The sequence below is a fragment of the Molothrus ater genome, chromosome 3, assembly GCF_012460135.2.
Source record: "Molothrus ater isolate BHLD 08-10-18 breed brown headed cowbird chromosome 3, BPBGC_Mater_1.1, whole genome shotgun sequence".
NCBI lineage: Eukaryota > Metazoa > Chordata > Aves > Passeriformes > Icteridae > Molothrus > Molothrus ater.
This window is the reverse complement of record NC_050480.2, coordinates 33,398,823-33,412,263: the sequence shown is the minus strand read 5'-3', so window position 1 is coordinate 33,412,263 and position 13,441 is coordinate 33,398,823. Positions and strand designations below refer to the sequence as shown.

Here is a 13,441-nt window from a genome sequence, read left to right as displayed (position 1 = left end):
ATTTCCACATTTATAATTAAATGCGTGCAAAAAGTTCCGAAGCATGAATACTGTTCTTCTAACAAGCTCAGATAAATTCTGATATAAATGCTGCTTTTGCTATGTAACTTTTTTATCCTGGAAATGTATTGCTTAGAAATACAAACTAAAGTCTTTCTTCTACCATATCAGTTTATCTGGTACTCACCCCACTGTTCCTGTATGGAAGAAAGATTTGCAAGCAGCTGCTCATGATAAAGTCGTTCAAGCTGAATGAACTTCATGGCCTTCTCATCTGAATGGGAGGTTAAAGGCAAATGCACACATATGTGCACATGGCATGACTGACTTATAATTGGCATCATGTTTGAAAGGGAAGTAATTACACACTTGAAATTTGAAATAAGTGAATCAAAATGAATAATGGCTAGCATCCTGATTTCTGTGCAAGAAAGAAAAAATAGCAGACATGAAACAGCAGGCAAGAAGTAAAATAAGTTGAGAAACATTCAAAAATTAAAATCCTATTCGTTTCAGCAGCTACTTCTTCTCATGTGCCTGAAGCACAACAGAAGATTTTTCTTGAAAAGAAATTACTGAAATGTTATTATGCTGATAACTTTACCAAAAAAATGAAATCTCTGGGAAATGAAAAGCAAAACAATGACACAAATACTAGCACCTATCTCGCAAGAAATACAAATATATGCCAATAAACATGACTAACTGAAAATATGATTCCTTTCTGCTGACCAGCTGGAGACAGTATTAAAACAGTGATCCAACTTCAACTTTTAAAAAATACCTGCCCCCCTTTTCAACCATTATACTACACTGTTGGACTGCTGAGTTTACCTTTTGTTTTCCTGAAGATTCTGCTCACTTTTCTTCTATATGAAGAACTCTCTCCCCATGCTTAGGGTTATCAATATATTCACAAAGGTATACTGAAGTCACATATTTTACAATAGTCAGGATAATGCTAGCTCCACTAAGCCTGAGTTGTTAGTTGTGGTGCTTGAAGCTGTTTTATCAGCTATTTGAAATGTAATTCTACAATACAATGAGGACAGTAGTGAATGAGGTTCTTAGCAATACAGAAAACCCACTTTCCATTATTCATGCTAATTAAAACACTGGAGTAATTATTACAAAAACACAACCAGTAGTTCTTATTCTGGTTAGCTTCATGCAATAGCATGGCTTATGAACAACAATATTAATGGAAAGAATATTCCCCGTCTTCAGGAAATCTGTTATTAGAAACAGAATTACAGATCACAAAGAGAGCCTTAGAGGATCACAGCAACAAACCCTGAATTATTTTTAATATGAGATTCCACACTGGATGAATTAAAATGTCTGTCATGGATAATTAATACAGTGCAACATGATCAAGTAAGTTCTTTATTAACCTCAGGAAACTGATGGCTGGAGGTACAGTGGAGATATCCTTCATAAATATGTATTATATAGTGGTGTTGAATTCCACACATCAGGTGTACATTGCATTAAAAAATATTTCCTTTGATCAGCTTTAAATAGAATGCCTTTCAATTAAAGCAACTCCAATGAAAGAGGAACTGTTTCTACCATGCCATTTATATTTTAAATTTACTGTATCCCTCCTGCATCATAAATTACTACAGAATTTTTCCATGCCTTTAATTTGTGCTGTGCAATTCACATTTTATGATGGACACTTTTGAATTAGGAGAACCAAAACAAAAATACAGTCCTCTAAAACCGTGATGGATATTTTATTTTATATGTTGCTTTTATAACACTGCAACTGTTAGCTCTCTGGTTTTATCTACAGGCTAACATAATTTATCTAGGTTTCTTATGCCTTGTTACTTAGCCTGCTAAACAATTGCCGATTGCTGTATTTTGTTTGTACAAATCACATAATAAAGAAATAATCTGTATGCACAAATTCTGTAATAGATTATGCATCTTGGTGAATCACATATACCTTAAGGGCTTACCATGGCATCTTCTTTTTATAGTCTGATCACTTTCCCTCTGAAGCAAAGAGGAAATCCCAGTCCACCTTTTATAAAAGTCTAACTTAACTTTGAGGTTTAATATTATTATTCTATCACACAATTACTGAAATATATCAGAATAATTATCAGCAGTTCAACTATTACAATTTTTTGACCAAACTTACTTGCATTATCTAGAAACAAATCAAAATAAACTGGACTATTAAACTGTTCCCAGAAGCAAGTACCCATATTTTCCTACAACAGTTTTTCAAACTACCTTGATATGATTTTGACTGATTAGCAAACACCATTTTGCTATTGTTTGCAGGTTGCTGATCTCAGCTCCAGGTGTTTGCTATTTTTATTCCAATCTAGACATTTTTACTACATATTCTAATCAACTGTTGTGACAATTTTATCATTACTGTAAGTACCCTATGTGATATAATACATACCCTATCTCTAAAATGGCCATTTTCCCAGTTACTAATATTTAGAAAGAAATTATCTTATAAAAACAAAAGTCCTTTGAAAATGTTTTCTTACTTTGTTGCTTATGTCCAGCTACTAATGATGCATTAGTACAGCTGTTGGAAGTGAATTTATCCCTTATCTCACATTCCAGTTGATTAAGGAAGATTTGCTAGCATATTGTGTATTCACTCATTGGTGAATTATGGTTGTTCACTTCTTTCTAACCCTGACCCACAAGATGTAAGTTAACAACAAAGCATTGGACTTTTATGTTTTATCATACCATATTATTTCAATACTGTGCAACAATTTCTGCAAGTAAAAGGATACATTCTTCCTCTTGAAAATAGGTCTCAGCTATCTGCAAAAGTGGAAAAAAAAATCTGTAATTTTCGTAACAGTGGCAAGGACGTAATATAAACTTATTATCATAAATTTAAACATCTAGTTTGCAGGTTCCTATGAAGTTTGGGTAATATATGAATGTTCTGACAAAATACATGTATTCCTATTCTAGGAAAAAGGTTTTAAAAGAGTATCAAAGACCACAGAAATATTAAATCCTCTCACATAAAACAGATTTAATTTTGTGTAATTTACAGAATTCCACAAAACCAAAAAACCTTAGTAGGGTTTCATGTTCCTGCAACTGTAAAAATTATTTCAGAAACATTTTTACTTATCTTAATTGAAAGTTTTAAAATTACCTACAATAGAAGTACTATTTTTACTGATACCAGTTCAAAAGTTTGAATTCTGTGCCTGACCAATGTTTCCTGTTTGACCAAATTAAGATCATTGCTGCACTCTCTTAAGTATTACATTGCAATGGTTTAAAACACAAATGGAGGTTTCCTGACTGATGAGAAGAGTCTTTTGTTTTCCTGTAAACAAAAAATATTTGACAGTTGCAACAATAACTTATTTGTGCTTGTTACAAAACTGTGCAGGCTTTCCTAAAAAGCTGAGGAATAATGACATCTTTGTTTGTAAATGTGACGAAATACAAAAAATATAAACCTCAGAAGTATTCCACAGAGCTCTACACTAGCAGTGAACTTTATAAGCAGCAACTTGGGGACAGCAAATTTTGGCAGCCTTCCTATGTGCCATGCATGGTGAGGCAAGGGCAGAGCTTGCAAAATGTGTCCAGGACTGCAGGTATGCTGATACCAGAACATTCAGCTTGAGGCACCTCACAGATGATTCCCCAATGACTTCTGTGGGAGCACTCAAAAATTCTCAAGATCTTTGGGACATATCAATTTAAGTAGTCATGATATGGAGGGCTTAAATAAGCATTTTTGTAGAAGTCTGAAGATGATTGCTCAAAAAAGACAGCAGCTTGAAGAGGAGTCTAGATTACAAATTGTATTTCCTGGCTCCCAGCCTTACTGCTAACCACTAGACCATTCTGAGTCCAGTACCTTCAAAAGAGAATGGGTGAGTGACTTTTAATGTTCTTTATCTGCACATTTTGTCTGCTGTCCACAATAGATTCCTAAGAATTTTTGGAGTTGCCAAAGCTCTACCTACGTTTTATATAAAAATACCTCTTAGATTCTTTAACAAGTCCTAAACAAATCAAATTAATCCCATTCAAGACAGGAAAAAAAATTACATCCTATTTTAATCAGAAGTTGACTCTTAGAACAACCCCTATTATCCAATAGTCTTTAAATATTCAACACAAACACCATGGACTGTTAATACTCCAGAACATCTGACACAGCTCTTAATTTTACAATGAATTTTGTCATAGAGAATAGAAAAATAATGTTGTAGCAGAGTATTTGATAGACTTGGTTTAATGTTACTGTCAGGCTGCATCAGAAATCTGAAAAAAAAGTCTAAAGATGACAGGTTAATTCACTAGAAAGGGGAAAAAATTCTCAATAGACTCACTTTACAGTAATGCTAAACTTAAAATCCTCCCCCCTCCCGTCCTCTATTAAAGGAACAGGTTAGGGGCCTTGTAAGCTCCTTCAGCTTTCTTTCAAATGCTCCATTCAAAATGCTTGAGAATTTATAGGAAAAAGGAGAGAGTGTTTGAATACATATTTCAATCTGAACATGCAGATTTTGTTCTCAGTTCTGTCACAAATCCTGTATGACTTTCAAAAGGTTCTTCCCCTTAGGGTTTGGCTTCCTCATCTAAAAAACAACAGATTTCACCTCCATCATGTGCAATTGTTTCCCCTGATGTTTGTAAAGCATTTTAAGTTTTTGCCCTACCTTGTTTTCCAAAAATAACCTTTGTAATGACTCATGAAAAACCACCAAATTTGATGAAGCTAAAAGCACAAGTTGTTAACCCTAAAGCTAAGCTTCTCATAAGTTAAGGAACAGTATCAAATATCTTCGCTCAAGCATAGATGAAGAAAAATAATTTAAAATTCCATGTCAAATGTGGATTATCTATAATGTGCAATCCTAAAGTGAAACCTCTTTCTCCCATAAAATTGCTTTTTTGTATCAAAGAAGATGAATGCAGCAATTTCATTGCAGTTTAGAAATTTAGAATATCTTCCAAAATAAAGACAATGCAGCTAAGCCAAATCAGACAGGTATAGTATCAACATATGGCCCATAAGAGATATCACAGCCAAGCAAAAGGTCTTCCAGTCTGCTGTTAGTCTGACACAACTAAACAAGAACTGTACATTAATACTGCATCAAGTTCTATCCACATATTCATTGTGCATCATAACCTCCAGAAAAAAAAAAAAAGCAACACACTGGCCAGTTTGTAAGAAAGATTGCTTTTCAAACCACAGTCTTCCCTTTGGTCTTGCAGGTGTGGCAACATGCTAATATAAAGGTAAACACAAAGAAAACCTTGAATCTTAATATTCATGCATAAAATTTATGCTAGAAAGATGTCTGCAGCGGTAAAAACAATTCCAGACTTAAATTTTTATTTAGGTGGCTGTTCTGTAACTATTCCAGTGTCTTACAAACCTTATTCAAGGTAGATTAAAGAGTGATTTTGCTAAATCTTCCTGCCAAATGAATTTCACCATTTGGAGAGTTAGAAACCCATCCTTAAGAGTTTCCTTTAACTACAGATTATATTAATAAGGCAATTTATTATTATTTTTAAAATTTATTTTATTTAAGAAATATTAGAAGATCTTGGAAGAGATATTTGCCTTGACCATCTGTTATGCATCAAAGTATCCCGTCTAGATATGAGTACTGGTATAAATTGCATTTACGTGTATTTTCCCTAATGAACAAAGGTCTCAAATAAAAATAAAATTGGGTGCAGCACCTCAAAATCATCGAAAGTACCTGATGGAGACACAGGGGCAGTATCTTTGAATCCATCTGTTCAACCTCTTCACGGAGCAAAGAGAAAAGAGACTGCAATGTTTGCTTTTGATCTTTTGGATGAAAGTTTTCCTTTGCTTCAACAGCACTTTCAGCCTGCACAAAATCTGTATCTGTATTAAGAGGTTTTTCCTCCTGGATTGTTGTGGCTCCCACTGTAGAAATGCCTTAAAAAAGGACAAGTACTTAGGTTAGGATTAAAAAAAAAAATACATCGAGTTGCTTTTTTAGGAAATTTCACTATGAATGTTATGAATAAAAACCTAGTATGTTAAACAACATTGCTACTAAACTAAATGCTGGCCTTGTCAAAATCAGTTGTGACAGGTCTGCCTCACTGTCAGCTCACCTAGCCGACAACAAAGTAACATCCATCAGATACACTTGTACACTCCTAAATGGGACCCTGCTTTCACTTATGGGAAAAAAAAATCAGAACACTTAAAAAGTGTTATACAGAGTTACTAATAAGAGGCCAGGATGACCTAAAAGTGCTTCGAATGCAGTTTTGCTCAGAAAGGGCAAATAGCAGGTACGTGAGGGCAGCATGACTGAGGCTTTCAGTTTGTCTCTTTGCTCCTGCCAAGGACCTCAGACAAGGAGGTGTCCTGGAGATGGACAGACACAAGAGAGGAAGAACAATTCAATGGATTCCTGTATTTTAGATGGCAACACAGTGGCTCCTCACAGTGACTGCAGGATCTCAAAGGATAGAAAGAAGCAGATGATGCCAGTGTGGGATTCTGCTGTAGGAGAGAGATGTCTAAGGGGACTTTCCTGCTGAGTGAAAAGGAAATGTAGCTCTGTGTAGCTGGATAGTTTCTTTGAGTGTCCAGGGAAAGAGGCAGTAGTGCTGATCTATGTTGGCAACAATGACACAAGGATGTGTAAACTGAATTTAGATCCCAGAACTTCTTGCTAGACAGAAAACTAAGTTCTCCATGGCACATTTCCTGGCAGCTCACTGTTGCCTGTCTCCAGCTTTACAGAAGTCAAAAAAAGCCAGGCATTCAGGTGGAGATATGAAAAATAATGTAAAGCATAACACTACAAGAATATTACAGGAAAAAAAAAATCTTTCTGGATGCAAATCCCGCATTTTATTGTTAGAAATGAAAACATATTTATTTTGATCGTGAATATGATAGTTTTGAGAAAATGTTAAATGAGATTAACAAAGAAGTGTAGAGTAGTAGTAGTAACAGCAGCAGTGAGAGAAATCAACTACCCATATACTGATTGGATCAGTGTCTCACAAAGATCAGAGAGCAATAAATTACAGCTTCCTATAAAACACAGAGCAACCAGAAAACTACAGCTGATTCCAACAGTTAATAAACTCCTCTTTAATTCTCCATAAAATATTGAATTTCACACGCTTGCATAAGACTGAACTTAAAAGATTCCCACAATTGGGAATTTAAATTCCCAAATTTAAAACAATTTAGAGAATTTGGCCACAGAAATGTGCACAATAAACTTTTGATAAACTCAAATTTTAATGAGTAATGTTCCCCAATCAACATTTTCTGAAATCATGTTATCATTTGAAAGATGGACAGCTGAGGGCATTACTTCAAGTACCTTTGTGTCCTCAGCTTGGGCACTCTGTTTCAGACCCCTTTGATTTCATTGCCTCTGAAACCCAATAATGATGATTCAGGTTTAAGATTTAGGACATAAGAAAGGCATTAGCTTGTCCATGGAACGTTCCACCATTTTACTTTTGATTATTTAAACTCTTTATTTAGTAAACTATCCAAGTTAGAACTACTAATAATCTCTGTGGGTGGCTATTTTCACAGGGCTTACTGCCAGAAAAAATATGGGTGTAACTTAACATTGCTTTTTCAAAATTAATGCACATGTCTGATCTTCCGGTATTTATTTGGGTTTCCTGTGGGCCAAAAGCAACAAGAGACACAACTGGATGCAAGATACAAACCAGGAAATACTTCTAGAGATGGAATTAAGGCTGTCTTTAAAAATACAGCTTCCTGTTTAGCACATTATCATGAAACCAGAAAAGAGGGTCCTCATGTTCTGGCAAACCTTTTCTCTCAGAAAAACAAACAAAGAAACCAAACTTCAAGCTGCACTTTACTAGCAGTTAATAATCACCTGTCATATCAAAACATGAACATTGACTGCAGCATGCTCAATAGCAACTCTCATGAAAAACCTTAATTTTAATGTTTTCATGATACTGTTGCTAACACAGTTCATAAACTGCATTATTATTTGTACATTATTTGTACATAGGGTAGAGCTGTCATTCGGAATCAAATCCTGCCCTCAAATTTCTACCCTGATTTTGAAAGTGAGGCTTTACAGTTATGTGGATTAATTCTAACTTGTTTGATTTTCAACACAAGACAATATTTGTGCCTCAGTTGCACTACAACAAAGAACTTTTCTTGTAACACTTAGTAATGCTATTTCACCATAAAGGTGTGATAGGGTAGGATCCCTATTTGGTTTTTTTCCCCCATTCTTGAAAACAGCACTCTACTTTTTCCAGGAATCAATCAATCTTACTGTCCAAAGCAGATAGATACAGGTATCTTACATATATTTCTGATTTTTAATAAGGAAGGATTAATTTTTTCACTTTATAAAGCACTGATATGTACTCCACCCCAGAATGGAACCAAAGCCTTTATGAAAATGTGTGCAAAAAGCCACAGAAGACATCAGTGGCCAGAGCACTCAGCAGGTCAGTGGCAAAGAGCCAGGTTCAAGTTTTTGCTCTGCCAGACTCACAAATGTTTCAACTGACCTCTTCTACACCCAGATGGGTGTGCCAATGTTTCCTAAGATAGGGAGAGAAGCAAACTTTCTCTCAACTTCCCTAACAGCTCACAGAAGCAGCCCCATGTTTGCCTAGAAGAGATCAAATGCTGACACATTTTGAATAAAACCCCACATTTTTTCAGTATGTCTCAGGTTTTTCTCTTTTTCAGTACTGCAAGTATATGAAATTAAGATGTTCTTTGTTACCTGCCCAAGGATGAATCCAAGGTGAAGGTATGAGTGATTTGCTATCAAAATAAAATTATGGATGTTGCCTTCTGTTTTTTTATATAAATTTGAATTTTCATATTCAGTAGCACTAGCTTAAGTCACCAGTAACAGAAATTTCTAGTACAGGAAACATATGGCAATTTCTTTTTTTAAACATTCTTTGGTACCTAATACAGAAAGCTATTTCAGACTGATTCATTCAAGAATTACTGAGGAAAAAAGAAAAAAAGACCAGCAAGCATTTAAAAACTATTCATTTTTAAGAGAAGAGATTTTGAGATAAAATTTTGGGGGTAAAGATACAACTTCAATTGAGCAAGGTCAAAATCTTGCTTAGTTTGGTTTGGTACACAATCCTAAATTAAATAACATTACTTAAATTATCGTGTAATTTGGCTATCTTATATTACTATATTTTATTTCCCTCAAAACCAGTTCCATCCCAAACACTTCCTTCCTTCCTTCCTCCACGTTCAAGCAATTATAAGAAATAAGTGGAATAATTTACAGAAAAAGCATATGTTGCAGAATTTAACTTGGGGAAAAAAGACTGAGTGCAGGTTACCATGTTAAGGAATCATATAATGATTTGACAATATTAAGTTATGCCAGGACTGACCTTTTGAAAAAAAGATGAACTTATTTTCAGAGAATATGGATAATCTGAAGTCCATTTTTGCAAAAATGTATCGGAACAGATTAAACTTGATGAATCACTATCTCTACCACACTAAAGTTAGCACAACTCTTTACAAGGAATAACATTATGAATAATCACCAAAGTTTAAATTCTTCAGTTAAAATGTACACATATTCTTTGGTCACCAGTCCTCCCTAACCAGATATAATCATTATACATTCAAAACTATGATGAGTATACAAAAAGAATGTGAGAAAAAATTAGGATCTAGGAGCTATAGACTTGTCCATCCCCTCTCAATCTCCTACAGCATCAAGAGGGCTAAAAGGAGGTGCTTCTTCAAACAATAAATACATTAAATCCTGGAACTGCTATTCCAGGACACTGACATGGATGCAAAAAGCAACTGAGCAACTGTAAGTCAGGTGATAAATTCACTCTAAAGTATTACAGTCTATCAATTTGCACCTGGGGGAAGTCCTGAGATTGCTGCAGATGGGGAGCAGAACATGCAAACAAATCACTGCATGTTTGCCTTGTCCTTTTACTCTCACCTACAAATGCTCTGTTGGCCCCTGTCAGGGGAAGAATATTGAACCAGGAGGATCTTCAACCAGGTACAGTGACTGTTAAACTTGCATTCCAGTCTACTGATAGGAGAAGCTAGGATAATTTTAGCTTCAACAGATCCCAAACATATACAGACTGGTAATAATCCAACTTATGACTCTTTATTCTTCACAAACAACTATTTAGAGGGTTTCAGACACATTGCAAGTGTGAATTCTTGTTCTTTCTTCTAATGTAAAAAGATGTTGAGAGTGAAAGATTGGCTTCAGTAACAATCACCAATATTGTGCTGAGCAAGTCACAAGTAAACAAAGATGACTAAAATGTAATTTTCCACATAAATTGCTTTAGTCACTAGCAAGAAGAGGAATATGAACAATGTGCTTTTGAAGTCAAATGTCATCTTTTCTAGAATGGCAACATGTAACAGCAATCATAACAGGTGTGCTTATAGAGAAAAAGATTCATAAATCTCTTCCTTAGTTATGAGTCAAAGTAACTCATCCATGATTCCTCAACAGTTGAAAATATTATTTTATAAAAATTGCAACAATACATGCCATACAAGTACTTAGTTTGATATTCCTGCTTGCTTGTGTGCTGCTCCCACTGTCACCCACTCAGGAATCTTCCCATCTAGTTTGATTATTTTCTCCTTTAACTCTGAGTTGGTATAAGGAGGAGAAAGCTAGTTTGGACCTTTATGTAGAGGGTGTAATGAGATATTCAGGGATCATTTAAAATAGCTGGTGCAGGAAATTAAATGGAAAATTGACACAAAAATAAAGACACTTGCAACATCAAGAAATTGACACAGTCAACTGCATTTTGTGAAAACAGAAGAAACATCACGTGAGAGTACCGAAAAAATTACTAAGTGTATATTAGGACATAAACAATGGGAGATATAATTTAATTTCATATTTTGACCTTCCTCTCTAACAATCAAGGTACTTTACTAATAAAGTAACAAGAGTTTACTCCTAAGAATTCAACAAAACTAAAGAGTTTTTCAGATAGGATGTTCTCTTGCATGGTTTTCTACATTGCCAGGTTTATCCATGACATTCTCTATATTTTCAGGATTCTAAATTTTGTCTTAAAGCTTCAATCTACTGTGGACAGCTAATTTTCCAGTATTTCTGCATGAGTTCATTCAACAGGAATACAAAGTAATGGAGAAAGAATATGAGCCAAGTTTAACTTCCAGTGTTTAGGTGAGTTTTTTCCTTTTCTTCCTCTTATTGTGCTTCAGATACCTATGTCAACATGTTATGTATAACTTTTCATCAACTTGGTTTTTGTTATTCCCATCATACAGATGACTGGTTGTCAATTACTTATGCCAATCTCATTTTAATTATTTTTTTCTGTTACTAAAACTTAAATCTACAGGCGAAATAAATCTGCTTAATAAGAGCAGAAGAAAGTTATTGAGAAATCACTCTCCCTGTAATAACAGATTTCAGAATGCTTTTATCTCTACTAGAAAATATAATTTTTCTTTTCAGATTTTGCCTATTTGTACAAGATATGGAATGTAAGGCTTCCTTCCTTTCCTGTCTTTACCTAGTCTATAATCCCTTAAAATCAGTTTTCCAATTAGGTCACAAAATACTTGCCATTTAGGAGAAAAATTATATTTGAAAATTACTTCATTTAAAATGCATAGAAAAAAGCATACATGAATAAGCTGTTCTTTCAAAGAAACCTGTGGATGAAACATACTGATTTTAATTAATATATACAGCACTATGACACATAAGCTTTAGAATGTATGGCAAAAACCTAACATAACACATTCTGTTACACTAAATCCCACTCCTTCAAAAAGGGAAGAAGGATTTCAAATAAGAACATGCAATAAACATTACATTTGCCTTATCCAATTCACATCCAAAATATCTGAAGAAAAAGAAACATCAAAAATTGGTAGGAACACATTTTTAAACAGTTTGTTACCCAAAACACACAACCTAGGCCTATCTGGTAAGCTTTGAAAAATGTATGCAAATTTTACAACAACAGGGCAAGATCAAGCTATTTGGTTCTCATAGCCAGATTTCAAAGGTTGACATGGGATCAGGACACCAAAATGTTGCACTCCACCATGATGTTCAAATGAGCAAAACTGTAATGCCAGAATTTCTGTCCATTCTGATTTGGACACCAGCCCAGTTTCCGTACTGACCCTGTGCACCTCCCTCTACTCCTGTTTACTTGGTGTGTCACATTTGCTACATAGCCACTCTTTAAAATACAGAAGGTGAAAACATGTAGAGTTGAATCTGATTGAAGATTAGTAGGAGTTCTGTAGAAAAAAAAAGTAAAAGAAACCAAAACCCACCAAACTTTTAGTGAAATGCTAAAAATAATTAGTACAACACCTAAAATAGATTTCTTATTAGCTCACAGATTTAAACTACAGTGTTACTTCTGAAATAAACAGAACAAAAAAATTTAAAATGAAGTACCTTTTGATTTTTTATTGGAGCTTCTTTTGCTTCTTGGACTGCTTTTTCCACCTGGCTGTTTTTCTATAACAGGCTTTTCCTCCAGCTGAGGGTCCATATGGACATTTACAGATCTTCTCTCAGTCTCACTTTCCTTGCAGCTTGGGATCCAGTCTCCACTGTCCATATTCTCATTATTATTGATGTTATCCTGTTCACCTTTATCCTGGCGTCCCATAGCAATGCTGCTACTGGTCAGAACTTCATTCCCATCACTGTCAAGTTGATTTTCATTTTCATCAGCTGAAGGAATCAAATGAGATGCCAAACTTTCTACCCTGTAGTTAGCAGGAAGACTGTCCTTTGAGTCTATTTGCAGATCATTTGGTGGAAAGTCTCTGTCATCCATTAGAGCGTTACTTCTTGAACCACTTAATCTCCCTCCAGATATTTTTAGACCTTAAATATAAGATGGAATGAAGCATTTACAATATGTATAGTATAACAGATAAATAATGTCAGCCAGTGCCAGCCAATAAAGACTCACATTAGCGAAGTGATACAACTTAAAAATAAGGAGAATTTCTTTCATTCACTGACTCACTTAAAGTCTTAGCGTGGGGGATATTTACATACAAAAAAACCTATAAAGTTGTATTTTTATCCAATTACAACTGTTCTAGTTACCTGAGCAAAAACACAGCTGATCTTTACAACAGTGCTCCTGTTGTTACAGCTGAGGTAATGAGAAAAACAAAAAGATAAACAGAAGCCACCTCACATCCCCCTTCCCCCCCCCCCTTTAAATACATGGCTAAAACAAAAGCATTCTTGTCATGTAAGATCATAGTTTGCCTGAAATAAAAATAAACCAGGGAGGAATAAAAGTAGAACTTTTAATTCTGTCAGTGATGGTATCAGATCAAACTTGCAGATAGATTAACTGTGTTATCAGAATTAGATGGAAGTAGAACTTG

The 13,441-nt window shown here is 34.8% G+C and overlaps 1 protein-coding gene across 1 annotated transcript in view; it reads right to left on the bottom strand.

Moving 5' to 3' along the window:
• Positions 1-13,441, bottom strand: part of CNST (consortin, connexin sorting protein) — a 46,631-nt gene that overhangs the window by 20,011 nt on the left and 13,179 nt on the right. Inside the window, 4 exon segments of the mRNA XM_036380419.2 lie at positions 188-274; positions 2,775-2,805; positions 5,739-5,944; positions 12,486-12,923. Of these exon segments, the coding sequence (XP_036236312.1) occupies positions 188-274; positions 2,775-2,805; positions 5,739-5,944; positions 12,486-12,923 (762 nt within the window).